Genomic DNA, 22,198 nt, shown 5'->3' on the forward strand with positions numbered 1-22,198 from the left:
TTTTAAACAATAACCTTTTTGTGAGAAATGCAAATAAATTTTCCCAGATATTTTCTTTCAATCTTTTTCACTGTAGGTATTGCTTAAACTAGATTTGGGACTTCTTATGAACTGAGTATTTGACTATCTCCAGTTTAGTTTTCATAATGTTTCAGTGCCATGAAGGTTTCTTTCCTATAACATTCTTTTTCTTAACCTAACTTTTCTTATTTAATAAGGCAGCCTTCTCCTTTTTATTTCTGACAAAATTTTTTTCATACTAAAATGTATTTAACTTTTCAGATTTGAAAAAAGGGTACCCTAATACAAACTTCTCATTCACAATGATGAGAACATTTTCAGTTGCTCAGTTTGCTTCCTATCACTGTGAGTATGTTTGAACAGCGGAATACGCTCCTCTGCTGCAGCAATAGCAGAGTGGGACATATTGGGTCCTGAGACAGCACGAGATCTTCTGCAAATTCTGGAGAGCGCTAACATTTTCATTTCTTTCAGGACACTGCAAGGAATATGAAAGTGGGGTTTTTTTCCCCCACCATACTACACAGAAAAAGTTGTTATGGCAGAGGATATATGAAAAGACATATTAGGATCATTTTCTCCTTCACGCATCTTCAGACTCATAAGAGAAAAGTGCCAAGTTGTCAGAAGTTTCAGTTGTCAGAATAGTAGAGATGCCTAGACAGCTTTATGGCATGACATGCAATGTCTACCATGAAACCAAAAGTGTCATTTATTTTTGTTTCAACATAGCTTTTTTAAGAGGGAAAAATGTTAGCCTCTCTTAAGGAACCAGAATGCAGCTTGACCAGTATTGTCACTACTATTGCTTTGTAAATGTTCAAAGATTATTTGGAATGAAAGCAGAGAAAACTACAAAAAAAAAAAAAAATCATAGAAAGCTATGCAGTATGCTCAGTATGCTTTGCATATTTGCCCCAAAGCAATATTATTGGACTAATTTCCAGAAATACTGAAATCATTTCAAAAGATCAGATTTCACACTCTGACATTACCCAAAAAGTTCAACATTACCATTACAGTCTTCACCATGCATGTTGTCACTTACCCAAAAGTGTATTTTCAAAGTTATGAGATTACCCTTCCTACAGAACATAAGCAGAAAAAGATTTCACTGGTCAACTAGCTGTGCTATCACCAATGCTCCCCTTTAACCCAGCCATCAGAAAAAAATAAAGCAAATACTCCGCTGGTGGTGACGGGATTCTGATTGTAAAGACAACCTGAGAAATCACTTTCTGTAACAGACACAAGTTGCAAAAGCAAATGTGGAAAGAAAATTATTAAATTATTGGAGATCCAGGACATACCAGAACTTCAGGACCTGTTATCGTAATGACTAAGTAAAATAATCATCTTGTGACATGAAGAGAAAATCTGACTTTTATCATATGAAATAGAGGGCCCAATTAAATCCCTTGAATGCTTTAAAAACAGCACCTGTTTAGAATTCTAAATATATATAAGAGACAAAGAATAGCATCCTTAATTAAAGGATTTTAAATGTGAGAGTACAGGAATGCATACTTTCAAGACATGCAACAAGGGAATTAAATTATGTGCAGATATATTATAACTGCATCAGTGACTTTTTGGGTAGAGCTCCATGACAGCACTTTAGCTACACTGCTGTGCTCTCCAGCAGGATTTATGAAATAACTGGTATTTGGAAAGATGAATCATAATTGGTTATTCATGGAGAGGAACTAACAGACTGGAATCCAAATAAAGCTATAACTCAGCCTGTCTCTGATAACAGAGCTAGTGCTTTGCCCTTTCAGGCAAAGAAATCATCTGTTTTTCTTGATATTTAGTATATAGGTATCTAGACATATGGAAAATCTGTGCACTTATAATGAAGGAGAAATATACAATAGTTGACTATGTTTCACATCAGGCAATGATACAGTGCAAAGGTGTTGGATTAGGGTTGTTTGAAATGGTATTTAATATTAAGAAGGTAGTTCATGTAAACAGTTCATGTAAAACCTTTAAAGGAAACAATATTTGCCAACAAAAGATTTGAAGCTCAAGAAAGCTGTTAGTAGGTCAACAGACAGTCTCATCATTTCATACATATGATTGTGCAACACAGTCCTGAATCCCCCTGAAAGTGAAATTAAGGAACAAAGGATTCAAAGAATTTCACAGTGCATACTGTAGGTTGGACAACACAAAGTCATGCTTAGTATCTTTAAGGTCAAAGACAAAATGTTTAGAAGTTCAGGACTGGATGCAACTACATCATTACTTTTTCAGGTTTTTTTCTTTTTTTTTTTCTTTTTTTTTTTTTTTTTTTTGACAGCTCAAATATCTCAGGGACTGACTCATTTAAATCTGCCTGACGTCAGTCTTTTGAACTTCTGAATATTTGCTTCACACACAGACTTTGCAGCCATTATCCCTTCTTCTTAAAGCTCCTGGCATGAGACTGACTGATGTTCAGCTGAACATCATTTATTCTCCTGCAATTCCCATTTTCATAATATGGAATTATAGTCTCAATGCTGTCATACATAAGTTTATACAGGTGTCTCATAATATTACTATAAGATTTACTAGGTCAAAATGTTCTTTATATCCACTGCAAATACTTGCTCTCAGATGTTGTCTCTACACCCTGTTTTTGCTATCTAACAAGTTTCAATCACTCTTTCACCTTTAATTAACCCGTAAGAGGGAATAACCATGTACTGCAAATAAAATCAGTTACTGTTGTTTTTATCAAGAGATACAGTTCTGATACAACTGTTTTCTGAAAAAAGAACATTCATCTCAACAGAAGATGCCATTGCCTGGCCACAATGGGAAGAATATAGAGGAATGGGAAATGTGCTTAACTTTTATATTTTCTTTACTGTTCCTTTTACTTATGACTGTTAACTTTGTGATAATATGTCATCAGGCATGTTTTTCAGTAATTTTCATTCCTCCACACTTATGCTTCTGCCTGTAATTTTTGCTTCTCCTAACACAGTTTGAGGTATCATCTCAACTTCTTTTAGCAATGAAGATTGATTAAAAACTGCATTGTTTCAATATAAAAATTTTTCCTCAAATTTGAGTCTAAAACAAGAAAAAAAACCCCATATGTTTGCTGGCGAGTCACAGTCTTTGTAAGAACTCCTGTATGAACACTTCATACATATTTCTCAGGTTTGTTCTCATTTTCTTCCCCCTCCATTTCATAGATTTAGAAAAAGTCCAAGGAATGGCAGCTAAAAATCATCAATGGACTTATGAAGAGATGAAAATGGCCTGAACTTTTCAGTTTGGAGACAAGGAGGCCAAGGGACAAGATGTCAGGTTTTAGAGAAACACAAAGGTGGTGGGTAAAGTGGCTGAAGAACTGTTGGTCACCAAATCCTGAAACACCAGAACTGATATGAGAGCAGCTTAAGGCAGGTAGAAGAGAGAGTATTCTAAGAAAGGGTCATTTAAAAGTTGGTAAAGAGCATCTGAGGTGCTCTCCTGCCAGATGCTTATGATTTCAGAAGATTCAGAAAGGTTTTAGGCAAATTAACAAGCAATAAATTCATAACTCATAGAGTTCTTAAGGTTGGAAAAGACCTCCAAGATCAAGTCCAACCTCTGACCAGTCTCCACTTTGTCAAGTAGACCACAGCACTAAATGCCGTGTCCATTCATTTCTTGAACACTTTCAGGTACTCCACCACTTCTCTGGGCAGCCTTTTCCAATGGCTGACAAACATTTAACCATTCAACTTCATTTCAGTGAAGAAATGCTTCCTGATGTCCAAAAATTCTCCCTAATGTTCAAGGAGATACTGAGAGGATGAATCAGGGATGCACTCCAGAATGGTACAAACATACACAAAGTGCCACAGGCACCTTCCCCTGGGAAGGCACCTCTTCCCTTTAGCTGATCTCACATTTCTGGGAGCGATATGTGGAACAACCTACCCATTCTGCTGTGGGGTAATGAGGTTCAGAAACTCAATTTGTGTCTCAATTTCGAACTCTCCTGTCAAAAATAGGTGTCTGTATAGCTTTTTTTTGTCCATCCGTATTCACCTTCTGTAAATAGGTCTACTCTTTGACTTTTCAGAGATTGACAATGAAAATAAAATGCAAAACAGAATAAATAAATACTAGAAGAGAACTAACAGCAAAGATTAAGCTGGAGAAATAAATTTTTACATTTTAAATAAACCTGTTTTAATAACAGGTGGTCTCACTGATCTAACAGTCATAGCCCTATAACTTATATGATAACATGTCGGTGGCTGTATTGCTTGACTAGCTGAAATTTCCTACAGCTACAGTTAAATTATCATTTATCCAAAATGCTGATGCACTGTGAGCACCTTTTGTAGGCCAAAGCTCTATTGTGATTGAAAACCACAGGTGTACTTCAGTGCAGCCACATTCACAAATTTAGCAATCATTGTTCAGCACATTCAAATAAGCAAAAATACTAAGTAATATGAGGTTGAAGGACAACCCAGCTAGCACCACTCCTGTACACTCCACTGCTTTGTTATCAGCTAACAATCAAGAGAAACAGAGATGCATTTTAAAGATTCCGGTCCTTACGTGGAAATGTCTGCTGATTAATTCCTCAGGCAACTGAAGGTGTGACAAAAATACCACACAAAGTGTCAGCTTGTTATGTTCATACACTGTGTTTCCTCTGCGTGAAATACAAAAAATTGAATGAGAAATTTCTGAAGCAATTAGTCTGACTTTATGACTTCATATTTTTAAATCAGTCTCCTCCAAGGTTATAATCACAGTCACGTACCTCAGACTTTGTGAAACTACTCTAGAAACTAAATCTTTTTGAAGATCTTCACATCAATGAGTCATGGCAAGTTTTAATCTATGGTTGTGTTTGACAATGTCACATTTGTTACTTAATGTAAAGAAAAAGAAAAAGAAAAAAAAACAGTAAGAAGGAATTCTCAGATGCTTTTAAAGGCTCTCCTGAAAACAAGCTCGTCCTTTGTTTGCCAGACACTGGAAGATGTTGAACTATGTCCAGTAATTTCTCCACTTACTCATTGAGTGTGATTTTGTCTCTTTCAAAATTTAAATGTTAAATGAAAACAGAATAGGAACCAGCCTTCAGACCTGTCACCACAGGCAACTCTAACAGAATTCCTCTGGTATCATCTTAAACCTCCATCTTCTAAAAAATCTCACCAATCCTAGAGTTCACTTTTCCAGGCTAAATTTCTTTATAAACAGCTCTATTTATGTCACTCTTTTCAGATAGCTTAATTAATTACTTAATATCCCTCAGTGGTGTCACCTCTACAGATGTTTTTATATCCATTTTCTCTCTGGTTTTGTTTACATTTGTTATATAAATGAAAAAAGTGCTTCTGATCTTTTCTATAGCATCTTTACATAACATCTTTATGCAACAAGTGACCAAAACCGGACGAGGAATTCCAGCAATGTAGTGTCACCATGGTCCTGCACAGGGATAATTCTCTGTTCTCCACTGAGAATGCCTCATCTGGAAGATCCTAATATCTCATTTTTTCCTTTCATTAAACACATGACCTGGTCATGCTATAATCAGTCAATAACATCTGTCTCCTCTTCATCTGTTCACAACAGGCAAACAAATTCACAGCAGATAATTTTATTAGCCCTTAATTGAGCAAATGCCAGAATTTTTCTGAGTATGATCCTACCCATGGAAGTACAGTGTAAAATGACCCCCAAAACTAGCACAGTACCAGTCCAGCAGTTTCGATCTGCTCTGTGATATCTGTCACTGCCACCACCCCACCTAGGGACACAATCACTACTGGTACCATACAAAGTATATGACCAGCACTGCAAAGCTGGATTTCTGCTCCTGCAGTTATCCCACATCCACATTCTTTCTCTGCCTTGCTTCTGTAGCAGCAAAGTTGCTTAAAAGTGTCTCATCATCAAAATTATTTGGCATGCCTTTATTTTGCTGTACAAAACTCCTCAGTAAATACATTAAATGAGGCAGATATCAAGACTGGTATATAGAGATTATATCCCAGATTGGAGGGAAATTAGTATTAAATACTTTCTAACAAAAATATTTTTCTCTCAACTACCTTTCCAGTGCAAAGTGTTTCCCAAATCATGCTCAGTAGTGAAATGTAACAGGTAAAATTACTTACAAAAATTAATACTAAAGGTATGTTTCCTCTCATTCTGCTTCAGGGCACCTCTTACTATGATATCCTTAACTCTGATCATTTATAGGAAGCATGAAATAACCCTTGTTAATATGGTAGATGTAAAACAATCCTAATAAAGCTAGAGCCTGACTTCATGAACTTACATGTGCCTAAAACTTGGTTTGTAACCCTGCAGATGGAATTAGTTACACTAGGAGATGTGACACACTGCTTAGTATGCTTCTTACAAAGCACAGATGCTGATCCTGTCTGCTGCTCTTCTCCATGGTTCTGCATGTGTGAGTCACGACTGCTCATTAAGAAGGTTATTGGACCAGACTACAAATGTTAGTGTTCCACTAAGATTTTGAGCAGTTGTTCCATAACCATAAACACAAATACCCTGCCAGACTCACCAGATTGGTATTAACACAATAGTCAAAGTCTCTACTTGCAAGTAATTGCTATTACAGCTAAAAGGATTTTTTTAAAGCTTATTTTCTCTTAAGAAAAACTTCAAAAGGGTAATGAGGGTCAGAATATCATATGAATATCTTTGTGGTGAAAATACTAGCAGAATAAGATATCTTTTCCTATTTTGATCCGTAATACATTCCCACAGTTATCAAAAATCTCAGCAAGAATATAGAGTATTGACAGGAAGGCCTGATTTGGGCATTTTCATTTGCCGTTAATTAAATTATTGCAAAATCATCACATTGATTACAATGTACAACCCCCTCCCTAAACACATGCACACAAAGAAGCACTTTTTTCCAGTAGCATGAGGCAGAATAACCAATAATCTTTGGGTTTAAGTTTTAAAAAGTTCTGATAAACTCTTTCTATTACGGAGTATATGGACTGAAAACCTACTAAACATGTAGGGAATGAGCGAAGTAATTATTAATGTTGTGAATCATAATTTTTATTTCACAGTCTCACTCTTCACATGCTTAGAAGTTGCCTAGGGAAAGATTGGGACATGAGGTACAGGGGAATTATTTTCATTGCATGTTGAACCCAAAATATTTTTTACAGAGCTATTTTATGGTCTTAGAACTTGAAAGAAAAAAGGGTTCACCTGTTCTCCTTTTCAGGATTTTTTTTTTTTTTTTAGCAATTTGTTCTCTTTTTAATGATTTGCCCACAATTTTGAACAAGATTTCCTACTGAGGTAAAAATAAAGTCAGACCTCTTGATCATTTTCTGAACACGACTGACACAGTGAAATGTAACAAAATTACTGGAAGCTGCTTTCTCTGCTCTCTATATCTGAATAGCTACAGAACACTCCACAGCAGTGCCAGCTTCCATTCATTGTCTCAAGTTCCTAAAACTCAGCTATGAACTGTGAACAAACACATCTTTCCACAGGCATCATCCATGCTTCAAGCAGCAACCACAGGGAAGTAAAAGCAGAGTAAATACTAAAAGTGGCTTTATACTGTGCACAAACCTTGCCAGTTTAAGTATTTACTGACAAACCGATGGAAGTTTTCTGGTTATAACTTTTCCATAGAACAGCCGGCAACATCTCCATGTCAGGGGCAGATTTAAGAGACTGGTTCTGCAGGGTCAGTGATTACGCTCAGAATTGTGCACTCACAGTTGCTGTGGTGTTTCTCCTCGTTATTTTTCTATTTCTGATAACTGGTGGCAGAAAACTTATGTGAAATATTAAGTCTAGGGACAGTCCTAGGGCAAAAATTTCTGCTTAGTAATGTCTCATATTTATTAAGAAGGGAAGTAACACTAGGTTAACAGACCAAAAATTTCAACAATGCTTCACTCCAATGTTAGTAAGTTCAGTGTGTTTTCAAATGCATTGCTGAATTCAACTATAAATGTTCTTTAACAATAAAACCAAGATACCTACAAGAAAGACAAATGAAAGTCAAATGTCTCCTTTTCAACATTCAGATTTTCAGCATGGAGATTATGACCTCCATGTTTCAAACTATAGAGTTGGGTTTTTTAAGACAGACTTCATTTTCTCTGTGCAGTTCTCCCCAAGTTCAAGTCTGGGACCTGATCCTCCAGACAGATAACCTTAAAATCCCACATTCAGGAAGGACAAAGTGTGTTCTTTAAGTTGTATGCAAATTTTTTCACCAGCATATAAACAAACCTTGGAAACTTCAAAAGGTCTTTTGTTGTCTTATATAATCTGCAGTCAAAGTTATCCCATTATATATCCTAAATTATGACCACATGGATAGTCCTGTGTGTGCATGGGTGTGTAAATATATATACACACACATATATATACAAAGAGATAAGAGAGAGCACATAAGAAATCTCTTCCTCATCGAGTCCTTGGAGGGAAGTCATGAACTAATTAGTTTAGCATGAGTTTTCAGTCTGTTGATCTTTCTGGAATACTGCCAAGCATCTGTGTGGTGAAAAACCCAGGAAATCTGATCAGTCATTTTGGAGGACTGCAGAACCAAGATCTGTATATTCAGCAGAACACAACTGCAGTTCCAGTATTGCACTTACACACTTTTGCATTCATTCCAGGCTGCTCTTCATATGAAAACAAAACATAACTTCAGCACAGTTTTTTTTCTGAGTTAAAGCAGAAATCTACACACCTACACACAGAGGGGTGCCTATGTTATGTCTATTAATGCCTTCACCTAACAAATTTAATCCTTTAACTCAAATACTTCATTGTTTAGAAGTTACTGTACTGCAACATTGTAAATAACCTATTCAAAGCAGCTTTATTTCATTACTCATTTGCTGGGGTGGATAGTAGTTTTTTGATTTCTCCCGGTTTTAGAGCAGGTTTCCTAGGAAACACTTTCAGCCACCCTGGCATGGGTCAGCTTATACCTTATTCCACAGAATTGGGATATCACAGGAGTATCAAACCAGTGCAATAATGACCAAAGTGTTGACCATTATGGCCAAGTCATGTGATTACCTTAATTCTTGAAGCAATGCTTGTCTGTACAAAAGTAGATGCTGTCAGGAGAATGACACTCCTGATACTTTTCATCAATAACTGACCAGAGCATATATCACTTTTTATTGACCAAGTATTTCCAAAATGTTCTGTGTGTGAGTCACAAGTCTACTTCTCCTAATAAATTCACAACATTGTACAGCCATTTGCAGAATGACGAAAATAAACTAGGTACATCAAATGCAAAATATAAACCTCAACATCACTGACATTAACAGTTTTCTTTGAAGTCAACTTAAAAGAAAATAGACTGGGGGACAATATTTTTTTTTTTTGCCTTTTTTTTTTTCCTTAGGTGGTAATAAACATTTTTTTTCAACCTTTGTAAGGGAAGATGCTACTACCACTGCAAATGCATAATTATGATGGCAATAAGAAAATAGCTTTAACTGTGCTTTTTTTCCTAACAGAATTTTGCCTACCAATTTACACAAGTAAAGTCCAGGAATAATTCATAGGTTTTTCTTATCAACAGAAAAGAGAAGGAAGAGGTTTTTCAAACTATGTAGTAAATAATCTGCATTCCTTCCCATGATATTCTGGTGCCAAAATTATAGAGAAATATGGTAAACATTCAAATGGCTTCTAATTATATAAATCACTTATTTAATTGCCCTAGGTGAATAAACTGGAAATAAAACAATTCAAAAAGTAGTCTTTCCATATGAAATAAGAGCCTGTGCTCCTCTATTGAAGATAACCAAAGGTACCATCTCAGTTTCAGGAGGACAGTTTCCATTATTAGGAGTCCAGATAAAGTAAACCACAGGTAGGATGGTATGCAACTTTTGCATAATTCATTGGCATAATTCATCAGTTGTTTATTGCAGTGTCCAATATATAAGACCTAGTTTCCAAAAGAGAACATTCACTACTACCATTCCTTCAGAAGTTTTATATGGAAAATTCATTTAAACATTGGCAAGGTTCTGGGAGAGCCTTTAATGAGGATTAAAGACTCCAGAACGCTTTCAGAATTGTGTCAGAAAGTGGACTTCAGAATTAACTACCCCTATTGGGAAAACAAAAGAAGATAGTATTATTTTGTTTCCCCCACACTAAATCTCATATTTAGTTAGAGGCATGGAAGTGATTTATGTCCCATCATTCCTTCCTTACCTGGAATGAAAGTCTTGTAAAATAAGTGGTGGTATGAACCTTAAGTACAAAAGCACTAGATCAGCTTTTTTACTTTTTTCCCAGAACTAGGTCTCAGGTAGATAACCATGCCCAATAATGTCAATCCCACAATAGCTACACAGAGTCATTTTCTAAAGAACATAAACTTCTTATGCTACTCAATGCTTAAGACCAAGACAATGATACAAAGCCACTTACCTTTACTTGTCGTCCAGCTTACAGAAAAAAAACTCTCAGTCTCAGCAGCAGACATTATCATATTGCCTAATATCCAACAATCTCTCTTGTGAGAAATTTAGACATCTCTTCTTAGATAAAGTAACATAAAGCTTGTGGAAACTTTTCCTCCTTGTCCCCAATCAGATGCTTGTAAAATCATGCATTCTCAAGCAAAATAAAACTCTGAGCAAAATATTTACCCCTTTTTGCAATGGAACAGATATTTCTTGACATGTTGAGGGAAACTCAAAGGCACTGTCAAACCTGTGGTCTATGCAACTTTGGGGAAACATCATTTAAAAATAGCAGTAGCTAAGGCCACTCATAAAAAATGTCAGAATTGCTTTGGTTTGAGGGAGCCCCACATTTTAGCATTTGGAAGTATGCAAACTAATTAAAAAGTATTCACACTAGAAGAGAATACATTTTTGAACTTCAGAGCTTAAATAACAAAGTAAATGATTATGAATTCTGTTTGCGACAAGGGATTATGCAAACTGAAATGAATAACAGTTTCTTTATTTCAAGCAATTGAGAAAAACAGATGGAAAGCATAAGTCAGAAGACTAAAATTATCTGGAGCATTGGAATTGCCAAGTACCTTACCTAGCTGAAAGACTTCCAAGCTCTCGCATACTTTCTCCTCCTAAATGTGCATCTCCTTCAGCTATTAAGAATCTGTCCTTTCCTATGAGCTGAGAGAACACAGAAAATCCCTGAGCTTGTCAAAGCACTTGGTATCTTAGCAGTCAGTCCTATTTCTGTACTACTGCCATTAGAGTTACCCTTTGAATCCTACTTTTCTGGCACAAAAAACAGTTCACTTCAAATAAGCATTGTGGAGAAGCAAAGGCATATCTGTGTTCCTTTCTCTCTGGTGCTTCATGCGTAAGTGCTATGTATGTCCCCAGGACTGGGAAGTGGATTTACTGGCTGCATGCTAACATGTTGAAAGAAACACTTTGTGAAATGTTAGTGCGGCATTTTATTTCTCCCACAAGAGCACAGGGCAAAAGTTATGATCCTCAGGGATTATCTGTGGACTGTGTTTAAGTTGTTTTCATGAATAAATAACATCCAGGAGAGGGTAAACAAAGACATTCTTACACTCCATGGGCTCAAATTGGTTGCTTCTCATTTCTATCTGCATAACACCCAGGAGTAAAAATTCTGCAAGTAATTAAGTTGTTCTGTGTGATAAAAGTGCAAATAAAATCAAAAGCCAAATTCTTGTACTTGTAGAAGCAGCAGTATCAAAGATGACTTAGAAAGACAATAAGGAGCTGCAGAGAAGATTGAAAAGGAAATGATTGCATGGTTCAAGTCTTAGGTACTGCTGGCAAATCAATGCCTTGCAATGTGAATTGCTATATTCCTCCAGCAGCGACTGAGTCTCTCAGAAAAGTATATTTTATTCCTAATCTTTCAAGAGTTGTTCTCAATGCTACATCTAAATTAGACTGTTTTTCTAGCTATTCTTCATGCAAAATAAAAACAGTATGGGGGGGGAAAAAAGTACTTACTGGTTTTTCTGAGTGCAGCTGAATCTGCTAGTTCCTTTTCACTTTTACTGTTTCAAATGTTTCACAGCAAAGGCAAACCTGCAAACTCCAATTCCAATGAACTTATATACTTAAAAGAGCAAAAAAGGTATTTTTTCCTCATTACATTCATTAATGAAAGAATGCTTCTTACTCAGACAGAAAGGATTTAAAGGAATGAACAAGACCACAAAGCACATAAATTAACTTTCTTTACTAGACACAGGCAGCAGTGCATCAATATCAGCAGAACAGGTTGATGAAAATCAGTGCAGAAAACAAATACTTTGGTTTTCCATTTACCAATCTAGCCTCTAGATTTGCACGAAGGTTGCACAACAGAGACCAGTATGACTCATTTTAACAAAACTATTGCCTAGAACAGAAAAAACACTCTTTCCTCCAGTCATGCTTGGTGCCCACAATACACAAAGGGAGATTGAACAGAACACCAGGGAAAATGGTGCCACTGGGATAAAGGTTAGCGATTTTCACTGCAATTCACACTTTGGAAAGCTCCATGGTGAAATGGTGGCAGGAACAGAGCTAGACTTTAAGCCAAGCAACTGAATTCAGTAATTTTCTTGCTTTGAAAATGTTTCCTAATGCACAAGAGCAAACCCTCATTAATGAATTCTGTGCAACTCGGAACAGAAGAAAAAGCAACTGAAAAATGGTAATATCTCAAAAAAGTGAAACAGAACAGGCTTATTAAAAAGAACTTTTTTTTTATCCAGTCACAGGTTTAAATAGTCAAAAACAACCCCAACACTGAAGCTGTCTTTTATACTCTGCAGTTGGACCTGTGAAGTGTCACTGGAGGTTCTTTAGTGAATTGGGAAAAGACAATCAGGTTTATGTGGTAAATTCATAGTGGGTCTGTTTAATTTATTTGCCCTATTGGTTTGTGGGCACTTGTTCATCAGAACTTATTCCAAGTAAACTCAAGGTGCTCTGGACTTTTAGTCCTTGAAGTCACGTTCTGTTCATAGTTATTGATATAATCAATAAATGAAACTTTATACTGGGAAGACCAACATTATGGACAAGAACTGCAGCTATAAACTGCAAGGTAGGGCCTTGCACAGCATGCGTGCCTCTCTCTGAAAGAGAAGAGGAAATTGGTAATAATCTCCCTCGTTTTCCTCTGATTCTCTTTTTTTCCTCTGTTTCTGCCAACACACAGTCATTCTTAGATGACAAAATGAGAACAGACTAGGGCTTTTTGATTCCTCTCACGACTTCTGTGGTTGACTTCAAATTTAACCCTAATTGCCTTGTGTTTCCAACAACTTTACACCACACAGACTTGCAATATCTCACTTATCTTCTAGGAAGTATGTCAGTAAGTGCACAAATACTCAAAATGACAACTAAACGTTGACTTTTCTTAAATGTCCCTTTCTCCAGGAAAAATTGGTACTTTTTTGATCCAGGGAAAAACCATTTTATACATGAATAAGGAAACACCATCTTATGTCTGCCCATAGACATACATTTATCAGTATATCACCATTCACGTCAGTGGAACGCAGACTGATACAGCCTTACTTGAGAGAAAAATGATTCTGTACATTTTAGATTATTTTTTACATTTATGAAAAACAGCTGCAAACCTGAAGGATTAAAAATGTAATACGTTTCACTGTGTGTCATTCAAGTGACTTGTTACTTCACAAATTAAATCAAATGCTAATGCCCATCTAAAATCATCTTTAGCTTTTTATCTAGTTCCACTATTTGCTTCAGAAGTTTCTGCTTTCAGAATGATGATGACTTAATATTTAATCATAGATTTCCAGACAGAAACAGCAACAAAAAATCTTATACTACTCTCACTGTTTTAAAAATTACTATTTTGTTTTAAATGAAACAGTAAATTTGCAGGAAAAGATGCAATTCTCTGGGGGTGATTTGGCATTTTTCATTTCAAAACTTTAAAAAGTTAAAACATTCAAAATTAGGATTTTATTGCCTGAAATTTTGACAATAAAAATTGTTGATTTTCTTTGCAGGGTAAAAGTTATTTGGGGATTTCTGTTCCCTTAAAGAAAATCTGAAATATTATATTTAACAGCAATATAAACCAAAACTTCATTCCTTCAGGGTTAATTTTTGCAGCAGCTGAAATCTAAAAGCTGTTTTTTGTACAGATTGTGGAGGTTTATTAGCTTTTAGGAGACTTTTAAGTAGACTCTTGAAGCACTGCTTGCCTTGCCCTTCAATATAACACAGAAAACTAGACGGTAAGCATTTGGATGTTAGAAAAAAGACTAACAACTTTCTTTTGGAAAATATTAACACAATTGAATATGCCAAATGAGCAACCTGGACTCTTTCTGTGATTTCTAGCAACTCTGGGGCATGAGTGACACAGTGTTCAATCACATTAAGCTACATTAGTTGCTGGGAAGCTCTACTGTTTTGGTTCTCAAGCACTGCACAGATGAAATGTAAACTGTAAATAGAGGTTTGTCTGTTTACATTTTGAAAATCTGGACACACAAATCCTTTCATTTAGGACCTATGATAGTCCAATGATTAATAACTCTAGGAACAATTTCACATGCACAGATGGTACTGCAAGAATTGCTAATTAAATCAAGGTAAGTAATTAGACTCTCAAATGTTCTGAAATTACAGAAGTCCTGAAAGTCGCTGAGGTAACACTTATCATTCCTGACAGATCTATAAGAACACAGTAACAAGCAAAGTGCACCTGTAAATCAGCGGACAGAGAGCTTAAGTATTGTGGTAAAACTACAGAGTTAAGTCTTCTATCTATACAATGTGTGCAAGGCAGAGCTGGAAGTGCCCAGTCCCCAGCAGAAGAAAGTGGAAGTCCACATAATATCATAACCTCTTCCCTCCCACCCAAAAAAATTGCATATATAGTCCCATAAACTTCTATATATGCTTAGATATAGACACACAGATGTACATGTGAAAGGTGAAAGTGATACAATGTTTTGCTGTGTTGCCTTCCTTTATAACAATACTGATCTTCCTGATCACAGGATGATTTATAGTTAACTGATGAAAAGTGCTTTATAAGAACCAACTATTATTAATATTGTATATGTGGTCAGATGCCTCTTTTTTACCTTTAAGTGATGATCAGTGTATATATATCAGCAATAATAAATATTCTTATAAGTAAAATCTTGCACCCTACAGTCCCACCCAGCAGGAAAGATTGTAAACTGGTGCCATCTATTAAATGAAAAATTGCTTTATGTTTCCCATAGGAAGATGTAATATGGGATAGGACACCATAACATTTATAGGGAAAATAATTTAATTATGTTAGTTGGAATTTTATAAAAGTATTAACCAAAGGCACATAAGTATGGCAAATTTCAGCTTTTTGGTTTTTCCCTCAGGTAAAACTAGAAACAGTATGAAATGCCACCTTGTACAGAGAAAATAAAGGGACTGTTAATAGCAATTCCTGTTATTCCTCAGTATTCACAAGTACAAAGGAGCAAGAGACTTCCCAGCATAGATCTATCATGTCTAGTTTCATTTTAGCTACAAAAAGAAAACCTGTGGTGTAAACATGTGACATACTGGACTGAAAATGGTAGCTGGATTAGTGTTTCACATAGCTGAAAAGAGAAAGATGGGAGTGAAAATTTTACATGACTTGCAAGATTTCTTCATGTGTTTGGAGCACAAAACAGAGCTCCTCTTCATTTGTGCTTACTGGAAACTATAGTAGCTAACAGATGTTGTGATGCCTGCAGAAAACAACAAATAAAGATCACCAGCCAAGTGAATTGTTAGGCTCTGAAATTATACAGGATGCTGCAGTTGCTCATTTCCTACAACCTAGTGTTATTCAAATCACATCTGAAAACTGGGGACAAGAAATAGACTCTCAGCCCACAAAAAAAGACACACCACGGTAAATAAAGATCAAAATGAGGGGTCCTAATAAAACACCCTGTAACGTTATGCCATGATTACGCCTACAGAAAAAAGTGCTATTTTAGATAGCCAAATATAAGTAAGCAAACACACTACTTGGAAAAATAAATACAAATAAAGTTAGGGAAGATTTTCATGTTATTTTTCTTAGGTAAAAGAATATCTCCAGTCAAGAAAAAAAATAATTAAGAGAGTCAGATTAAAATGAAAAACTATATAAAAGCATATTCATCTTTCCTTTGACTAACTTTAAAAATTAATTACAAGAAAATTATTAATGGATGTTGAAATGCTAGTCCAAATAAAAAAGGCAAAATATCATTATTATTTCTTTCTTTCAGGTGGTAAAAATGATGATTGTGGTTGTGCTGACATTTGCCGTCTGCTGGCTGCCCTACCACATTTACTTCATAGTTACTGGGATCTATCAACAATTAAATCGGTGGAAATACATTCAGCAAATCTATTTAGCCAGCTTTTGGCTTGCCATGAGCTCTACAATGTACAATCCCATTATCTACTGCTGTCTTAATAAGAGGTAAGAGCTGGTTATGAAATGAGATGCATAATGTCAACAAGAATATAAATTGTTTCAATCAAATAAAAGACATAGACTTTTCACTTAAATAGTTTTCAGTGAGTGGGAAAGAAAAAAAAATGAAAAAAACCAAAAACAAAGCAACCTTTCTTTAGGTTTGTACTTGAAAAGAATCCCAAAAAACCAAAGGTGTACTTCTAGTAAATATTTTGGTGTACTTAAAATTTCAGAGCAAAATTCAGTTTTCAGAAACTAGTCCTTCCTATGTCCACTTGCAAAATTTAAAAATCTATGGCAGTTTAATGTTTTTTGGTTTGCAAAAGATTAAAATAAAGAAGATGGCCATTAGCAATATAAAGTGCAAGCCATATGTTCACTAACTGCAGCCCCAATTTTGTTTTGCTGGAAGGACGTAACATAAAACGTGATTTACTGTGTTTTGTATACCTCACCATTAGATTTCTGCTGTGCTCCGAGAGCTGCAACAGGCTCATAAATATTATACAAAGACTTATATTCTCGTTACTCAATACTAAATTACAGTATTGTTTGATAGCAACACATTATGGTCGGAATTTCAAAGGCACTGCACCTGTTGAGTTTGGTGACATTTTACAGATACTTGATAGTCTGAGACTACTGCATTACAGAAGGGATTCAAGTTTTTCATTTCAACTTGTAGGACCAGGATCTACACAAACATCTTCCTGGCAATCCTATTCTCCAGTATTTCTTCTAGCATTATTAAATAAAGATCACCAAGAACAATTAATTACTTCACAAACTCAGTCAGTATGAATCAGTAATCCTAAATATTATTTCAAATCTCTTTTGACTTAGCAGCCAGTGCCAAGTTTAATTACTGTCAAACTTTATACCAATTTTGCAAGATAATTCTAAACCCCCGCTAAAGATCATGCAGTACCTGACAAAAGGAGTCTAATCAAAAATGAAGTTAACAAATCCTAATGAGTTTTTATTGGTGTAAAAACACTGGAGTCTTCCTCCTTGATGAGGATAACTTATGACAATTAATATTCATGATCTTTTAAAAGGACAAGGTAATGACTAAATTCATACAGCCTTCTCTGCCTCTTTTCATCATTTACACCTGCTAAAAGATGAGGTAAAATTTTAGCATGCCAGAACAGAACCGTAACTCAAATGGCAAATTTTCCACTAATTTCAACAGAAACCAGATTTCAGTAAGTGTCTGCAAAAATCAAAGGCAAGGAAGAATGAGGCCTCATATTTTTCAATTACTACCCTAAAACTTCTAAACTAACCCCATTTTCTCGAAAAACTCTTAATGGCACAGTTACAAGAGCATTCTTAAAAAAAATTATTTCTGATGTGGCTTATGTTGACACTTGCACATTGCAAAATTAAACGTCTGGATTAAAAAATACAGCCAAAGAAAAATTAATAATTTTGAGACACACTAAAGGTCACCTTGTTCAGAATTTGATGCAAGAATGAAATACTGGTGACAATTTTCTTATAATTAAGGTCCATATTGAAATGAAGATGCCAGAATGTCTGCTTCCTTTTCATTAAGTAGGAAAATAGAGCTTGTTGCTGGGAGTCAGATAAATTCATGTCTCTGCTGGATCTAGTATCAGACAGAGTTAGAACATCCATTCCCAGCTTCATCTTCCAGGCTAATTAGGATATTACATATCTAGATAAAGAGAGCATTATTTCAAGATGAAAAAAAAACATGCCCTGAATTAGAAAGAGGATGGAAAGTGCCAAGAAAAGTAATACAGTTTAAAGATGTTTTGGTTTTACAGTTCCCATCACTAAATCCATTTCCATCTGAGGTTCTTTCAGTATTTTTCCAAAATATGGACTGCATGTAAACAGAGAATGCTGCATAGCAACCTACCTGCTCCATTGTCATCATGTGAGAACTCCATGGCAAACTTAAAAGTTTGAGGATGGAAAAGTCACTTCTGTGAGATCAGTTAACTTTAACTGAACACTTCATCTGAATTCTTAACTGCAGACATCACTGTGGTAGTTGAACCATTTTGTAAAAAAAACTTACAGGCAGGATAAACAACAGAGCTGATTGTTGGAATAAAAGAAAAGACGCAAGACAAGTGAGAAAGTCAGGTAAGCTTTAGGTCTAGGTGAAAAGGTGTTATTTTTCCAGTTATACATAGATATATAGGGAATTGCTCCTCTATTATATTAAACGTCTATTCTGGAAATAGATACACACAAAACATAATGGTCTTTATGGTAAATCCCTGCCTCTGAATTAAAATAACTCTGTATGAATATTGCAAACTCTAATAATCTAAAGCCTCAAAACACCTGTTTTTATATTGCTCACATTCAGATTTCAACTTTCTAGGATCCTCTTTAATTATTAAAAATTATTTTCCAAATATTTTACACAAACAATTATTAGTCATTACACCATTCCTGTAAAAGCATCTCTTAAGAGAGAAACACAGAAGAGATATTGAAATTTGGAAACTGGGATAGTATTTTAGAGAAAAGAGCGTTACAAAGTTTCTTGCTGAAAGAAGATGAAAATGCAGATTTCATCAGAGGTCAAATCAAAAATAGTTTCTGTGAAGACAGTTCTATGAAAGTTGGTGTTTGTTTACTTAAGCACGGGCAAAGGACAGGAAATATATTATGAGGAAAATACCACTGTTAAAATGCAGGGAAAGCATATAGAAAATCAGAAACCAACATTAGTTGTTACTACCATCTTTTTTACCCTATTCAGACTTCAGTCAAGGAAACTCCAACTGACTTCACCACACCCAGGTGTAGGGGCAGGATAATTGCCAAGTCAGTGCCCTGCCAGCACCATGTATGTTTTCAGATGAAGGCCTGAGGCTGGCTCTTGCCAAGCACAGGCTTTCACCAGGCTTCTTCCCTCCTAGGTTCCGAGCTGGCTTCAAGCGAGCTTTCCACTGGTGCCCCTTCATTGAGGTGTCCAGCTATGATGAGCTGGAGCTAAAGGCAGCCAGGTTTCACCCCACACGGCAAAGCAGCCTCTACGCTGTGTCCAGGATGGACTCCAGCATGACAGTGGTGTTCGACGCTAATGATGGAGACAGCATGCACACCAGCCATAAGAAAAGAGCAGCTCCAAGGGACCTGAACTTCAATGGTTGTTCACAAAGGAATTCCAAGACCGCCTCCATGGCCTCAAGCCTCATCAGTTCACTGCACACATCAGCAGATGTTTATTCCTAAACATTCCGCATTGCTAGAAGGGCAACCCTGGTCAACGTTCTCCTACTTTGGGACTTGATATTCATACCACAGGAAAGCAAACCAGATTCTACTAACAAACCCTAGCTATAAATATTGTGAGACTTTCAGCTATCTCTTACTTTTTTTGCTTGGGAGAGAAAGAGGAATTTGAAGACACACGTATGCCTCAGTCCAAAAGCACAGTTGCACCTTACACACAACAGTGTTTGTAGGGATTATCCAAAATAAATCAATGGCATAAAAAACACTTCGTTTGAGTTGCCTCCGACCTCTGGTATTTATGTTTGACTTCCTGAAATGTAACAGGCTCCTTTACTTATTGTAGCAGAAATGTACAATGTTTTCCATTACGAGTGTATTAATTCTACAGTAACAAAATTACATAAGATTTGATTATAAAAATGTACTTCTAATGAACACCTAATGAGCCCCATGTCTATTAAGCTGTTTTACAATTTAGTCCCATTCCCAGACAAATAGATAAAATTAAGTTCACGTGAATGCAGTTCAGTTCTGCCTGCAGCAGTACAATTTTGCAAATATATATAAGAACAGGAGAACATGACTAGGAGACTAAGTTAAATTCTACCAAAGTTTGCATATTAGTAAACATTAGATTCTAATGGGATCTGTACTTCCAGGGGAATATATTGCTTTGATGAATGTCTAACAGCTTTGTACCTTAGTACTAAGTCTGTCTCCAGTGACCTTAACAGAACCCTTCTCATTGACTTTAGAAAGGTCAAAAGATTTTAAACTGGAGATTCGCATATGAAAAAAATAGCACTATGGCAATGAACTCTTCTCTGCAAAAGATAAAGTAACAAGATTCATGATGAAAAACTTCGACAAGGGAAAAAAAAAAATTTGGGCTCTTTTCACAAATTTTTCATAGCTTGATGCATGTAAAAATACTCCTGTGCCTGCATCTGAAAATATGCTAGGCATTCTTACACAGACATGTTCCCACCAAAATCAGACAAAATCCACTGTTGCAGAGAAGGCTGAATGAGAGCAGCCTTTGTTTTAGTTAAATGACTACTTTATTTTTTAGTTAAATGATTACTAAATAACTACTTTAGTTAAATGACATGTCAGTTGCATGGATAGACTGGTTACATAAATGTTTGTTATCAAACAGTTAAAACATTAGCAAAAGAGTGTGAATGTCTTCCTGAGTTAGCTAAACCAGCACAGGGCAGTGTTTATCTGGCTGAACCCAACACGGCACCAAAGCTGAGCAATTGATAAAGAGAAGTTTGAAGAAAGGCTTGAGCTGGCTTTAGTCCACATTCCTTCCCAGCAACTGGGGATAATGAGCATTGTAACAGTGTGCATATCATACAAGAACAGTAAAATAAGAATCATGTTTGTATTGTGATTCAAGTATATAGTCAATTGTTATGTTCTGCTAAGTGTAACTTGTATAGTGATTTCAGTGCACTGTGGTATCACTTACTAAATCAAAACCCTGCATCAGGTAAAATATCCTCAAATACATAAACCTAGTACATTAAACTCTCTATGCATGGAATAATTAAAGAACCTGATCATAGAGTATTGTACTCTTATAAAAATGTATCACAATTCCAGACTTATACTTTTCCCATCTATGGCCTGATCTTAAATCCACTGAAGCAAAGAGCTCCGTTCATTAATGACTTTCCTTCTAAATGTCAGTCCATGCTTTTCAACAGTCTGTTTCTCTAAAAAAACCCAGCTATTTTCCATCATGTCATTGCAGTACTCTCACTTGTCCTTGTTTGGGTTTTGTTTTTTTTTTTTTGATGTGTGTAGTAATCCAGCAAATGTCATGCAATGCCTATAAAATACTTTTACATTTTTATCCCTGAAATACTGTTTTAAGAACTTAAAAATCTTCACAGGTTTTTAACAACTCTGTTGAGAAGATCCAGGACAGCCAGCCACACACAAATGAAAAAATGACCCTAAGTATATTAACCTGATGGTGATGTATTACAAACATATGCTGTGAAGTCCTCTGTTTGCTCATGTACAACTTCTGAGAAACATACATAGAGAAAATGTATACTTGTTAAATAAACTGTCTTTTCTAACTATGGCTATCACAAAATCAGTGTTGATAAATTTATTGTTTTTAAATGTAGAGGATAAATTTGAAAAAGCTGTATACAAAAATACAGCATCATGAATGTATAAAACATCATCTTCGTGTAACTTTTATGATTCTTCATTGACAAGTATCAAGAAAGCAATGGTGGCTTCCTCAAACTTGTACCTCTAGTGAAACAATTTCACTTTGTTTTATGATGCAACCTCCTGGACAACTAGCCCGTTGATAATCTCGCTATATTTTGGTAGGCTGGAGGTATAAAAAACACCATCACGATTCCTGTAGTTCGCCTCTGAAGTTACAGGATATTCCTGTATAACAAATGAAGAAACCTGTGCTTGTAATCACAGCATTGCTTTAACA

General features: G+C 35.7%; 1 protein-coding gene across 1 annotated transcript in view; it reads left to right on the plus strand.

Annotated features, from left to right (window-relative positions):
• TACR3 (tachykinin receptor 3) overlaps nucleotides 1–21,818 on the plus strand; it is a 38,124-nt gene extending 16,306 nt beyond the window's left edge. The window contains exons 4-5 of the mRNA XM_010411694.4: nucleotides 16,301–16,497; nucleotides 19,404–21,818. Of these exons, the coding sequence (XP_010409996.2) occupies nucleotides 16,301–16,497; nucleotides 19,404–19,719 (513 nt within the window). The 3' untranslated portion in view covers nucleotides 19,720–21,818. The remainder of the gene's footprint in view (nucleotides 1–16,300; nucleotides 16,498–19,403) is intronic.
• The last annotated feature ends 380 nt before the right edge of the window (nucleotides 21,819–22,198 follow it).

This window comes from Corvus cornix, chromosome 4 (genome assembly GCF_000738735.6).
Source record: "Corvus cornix cornix isolate S_Up_H32 chromosome 4, ASM73873v5, whole genome shotgun sequence".
NCBI lineage: Eukaryota > Metazoa > Chordata > Aves > Passeriformes > Corvidae > Corvus > Corvus cornix.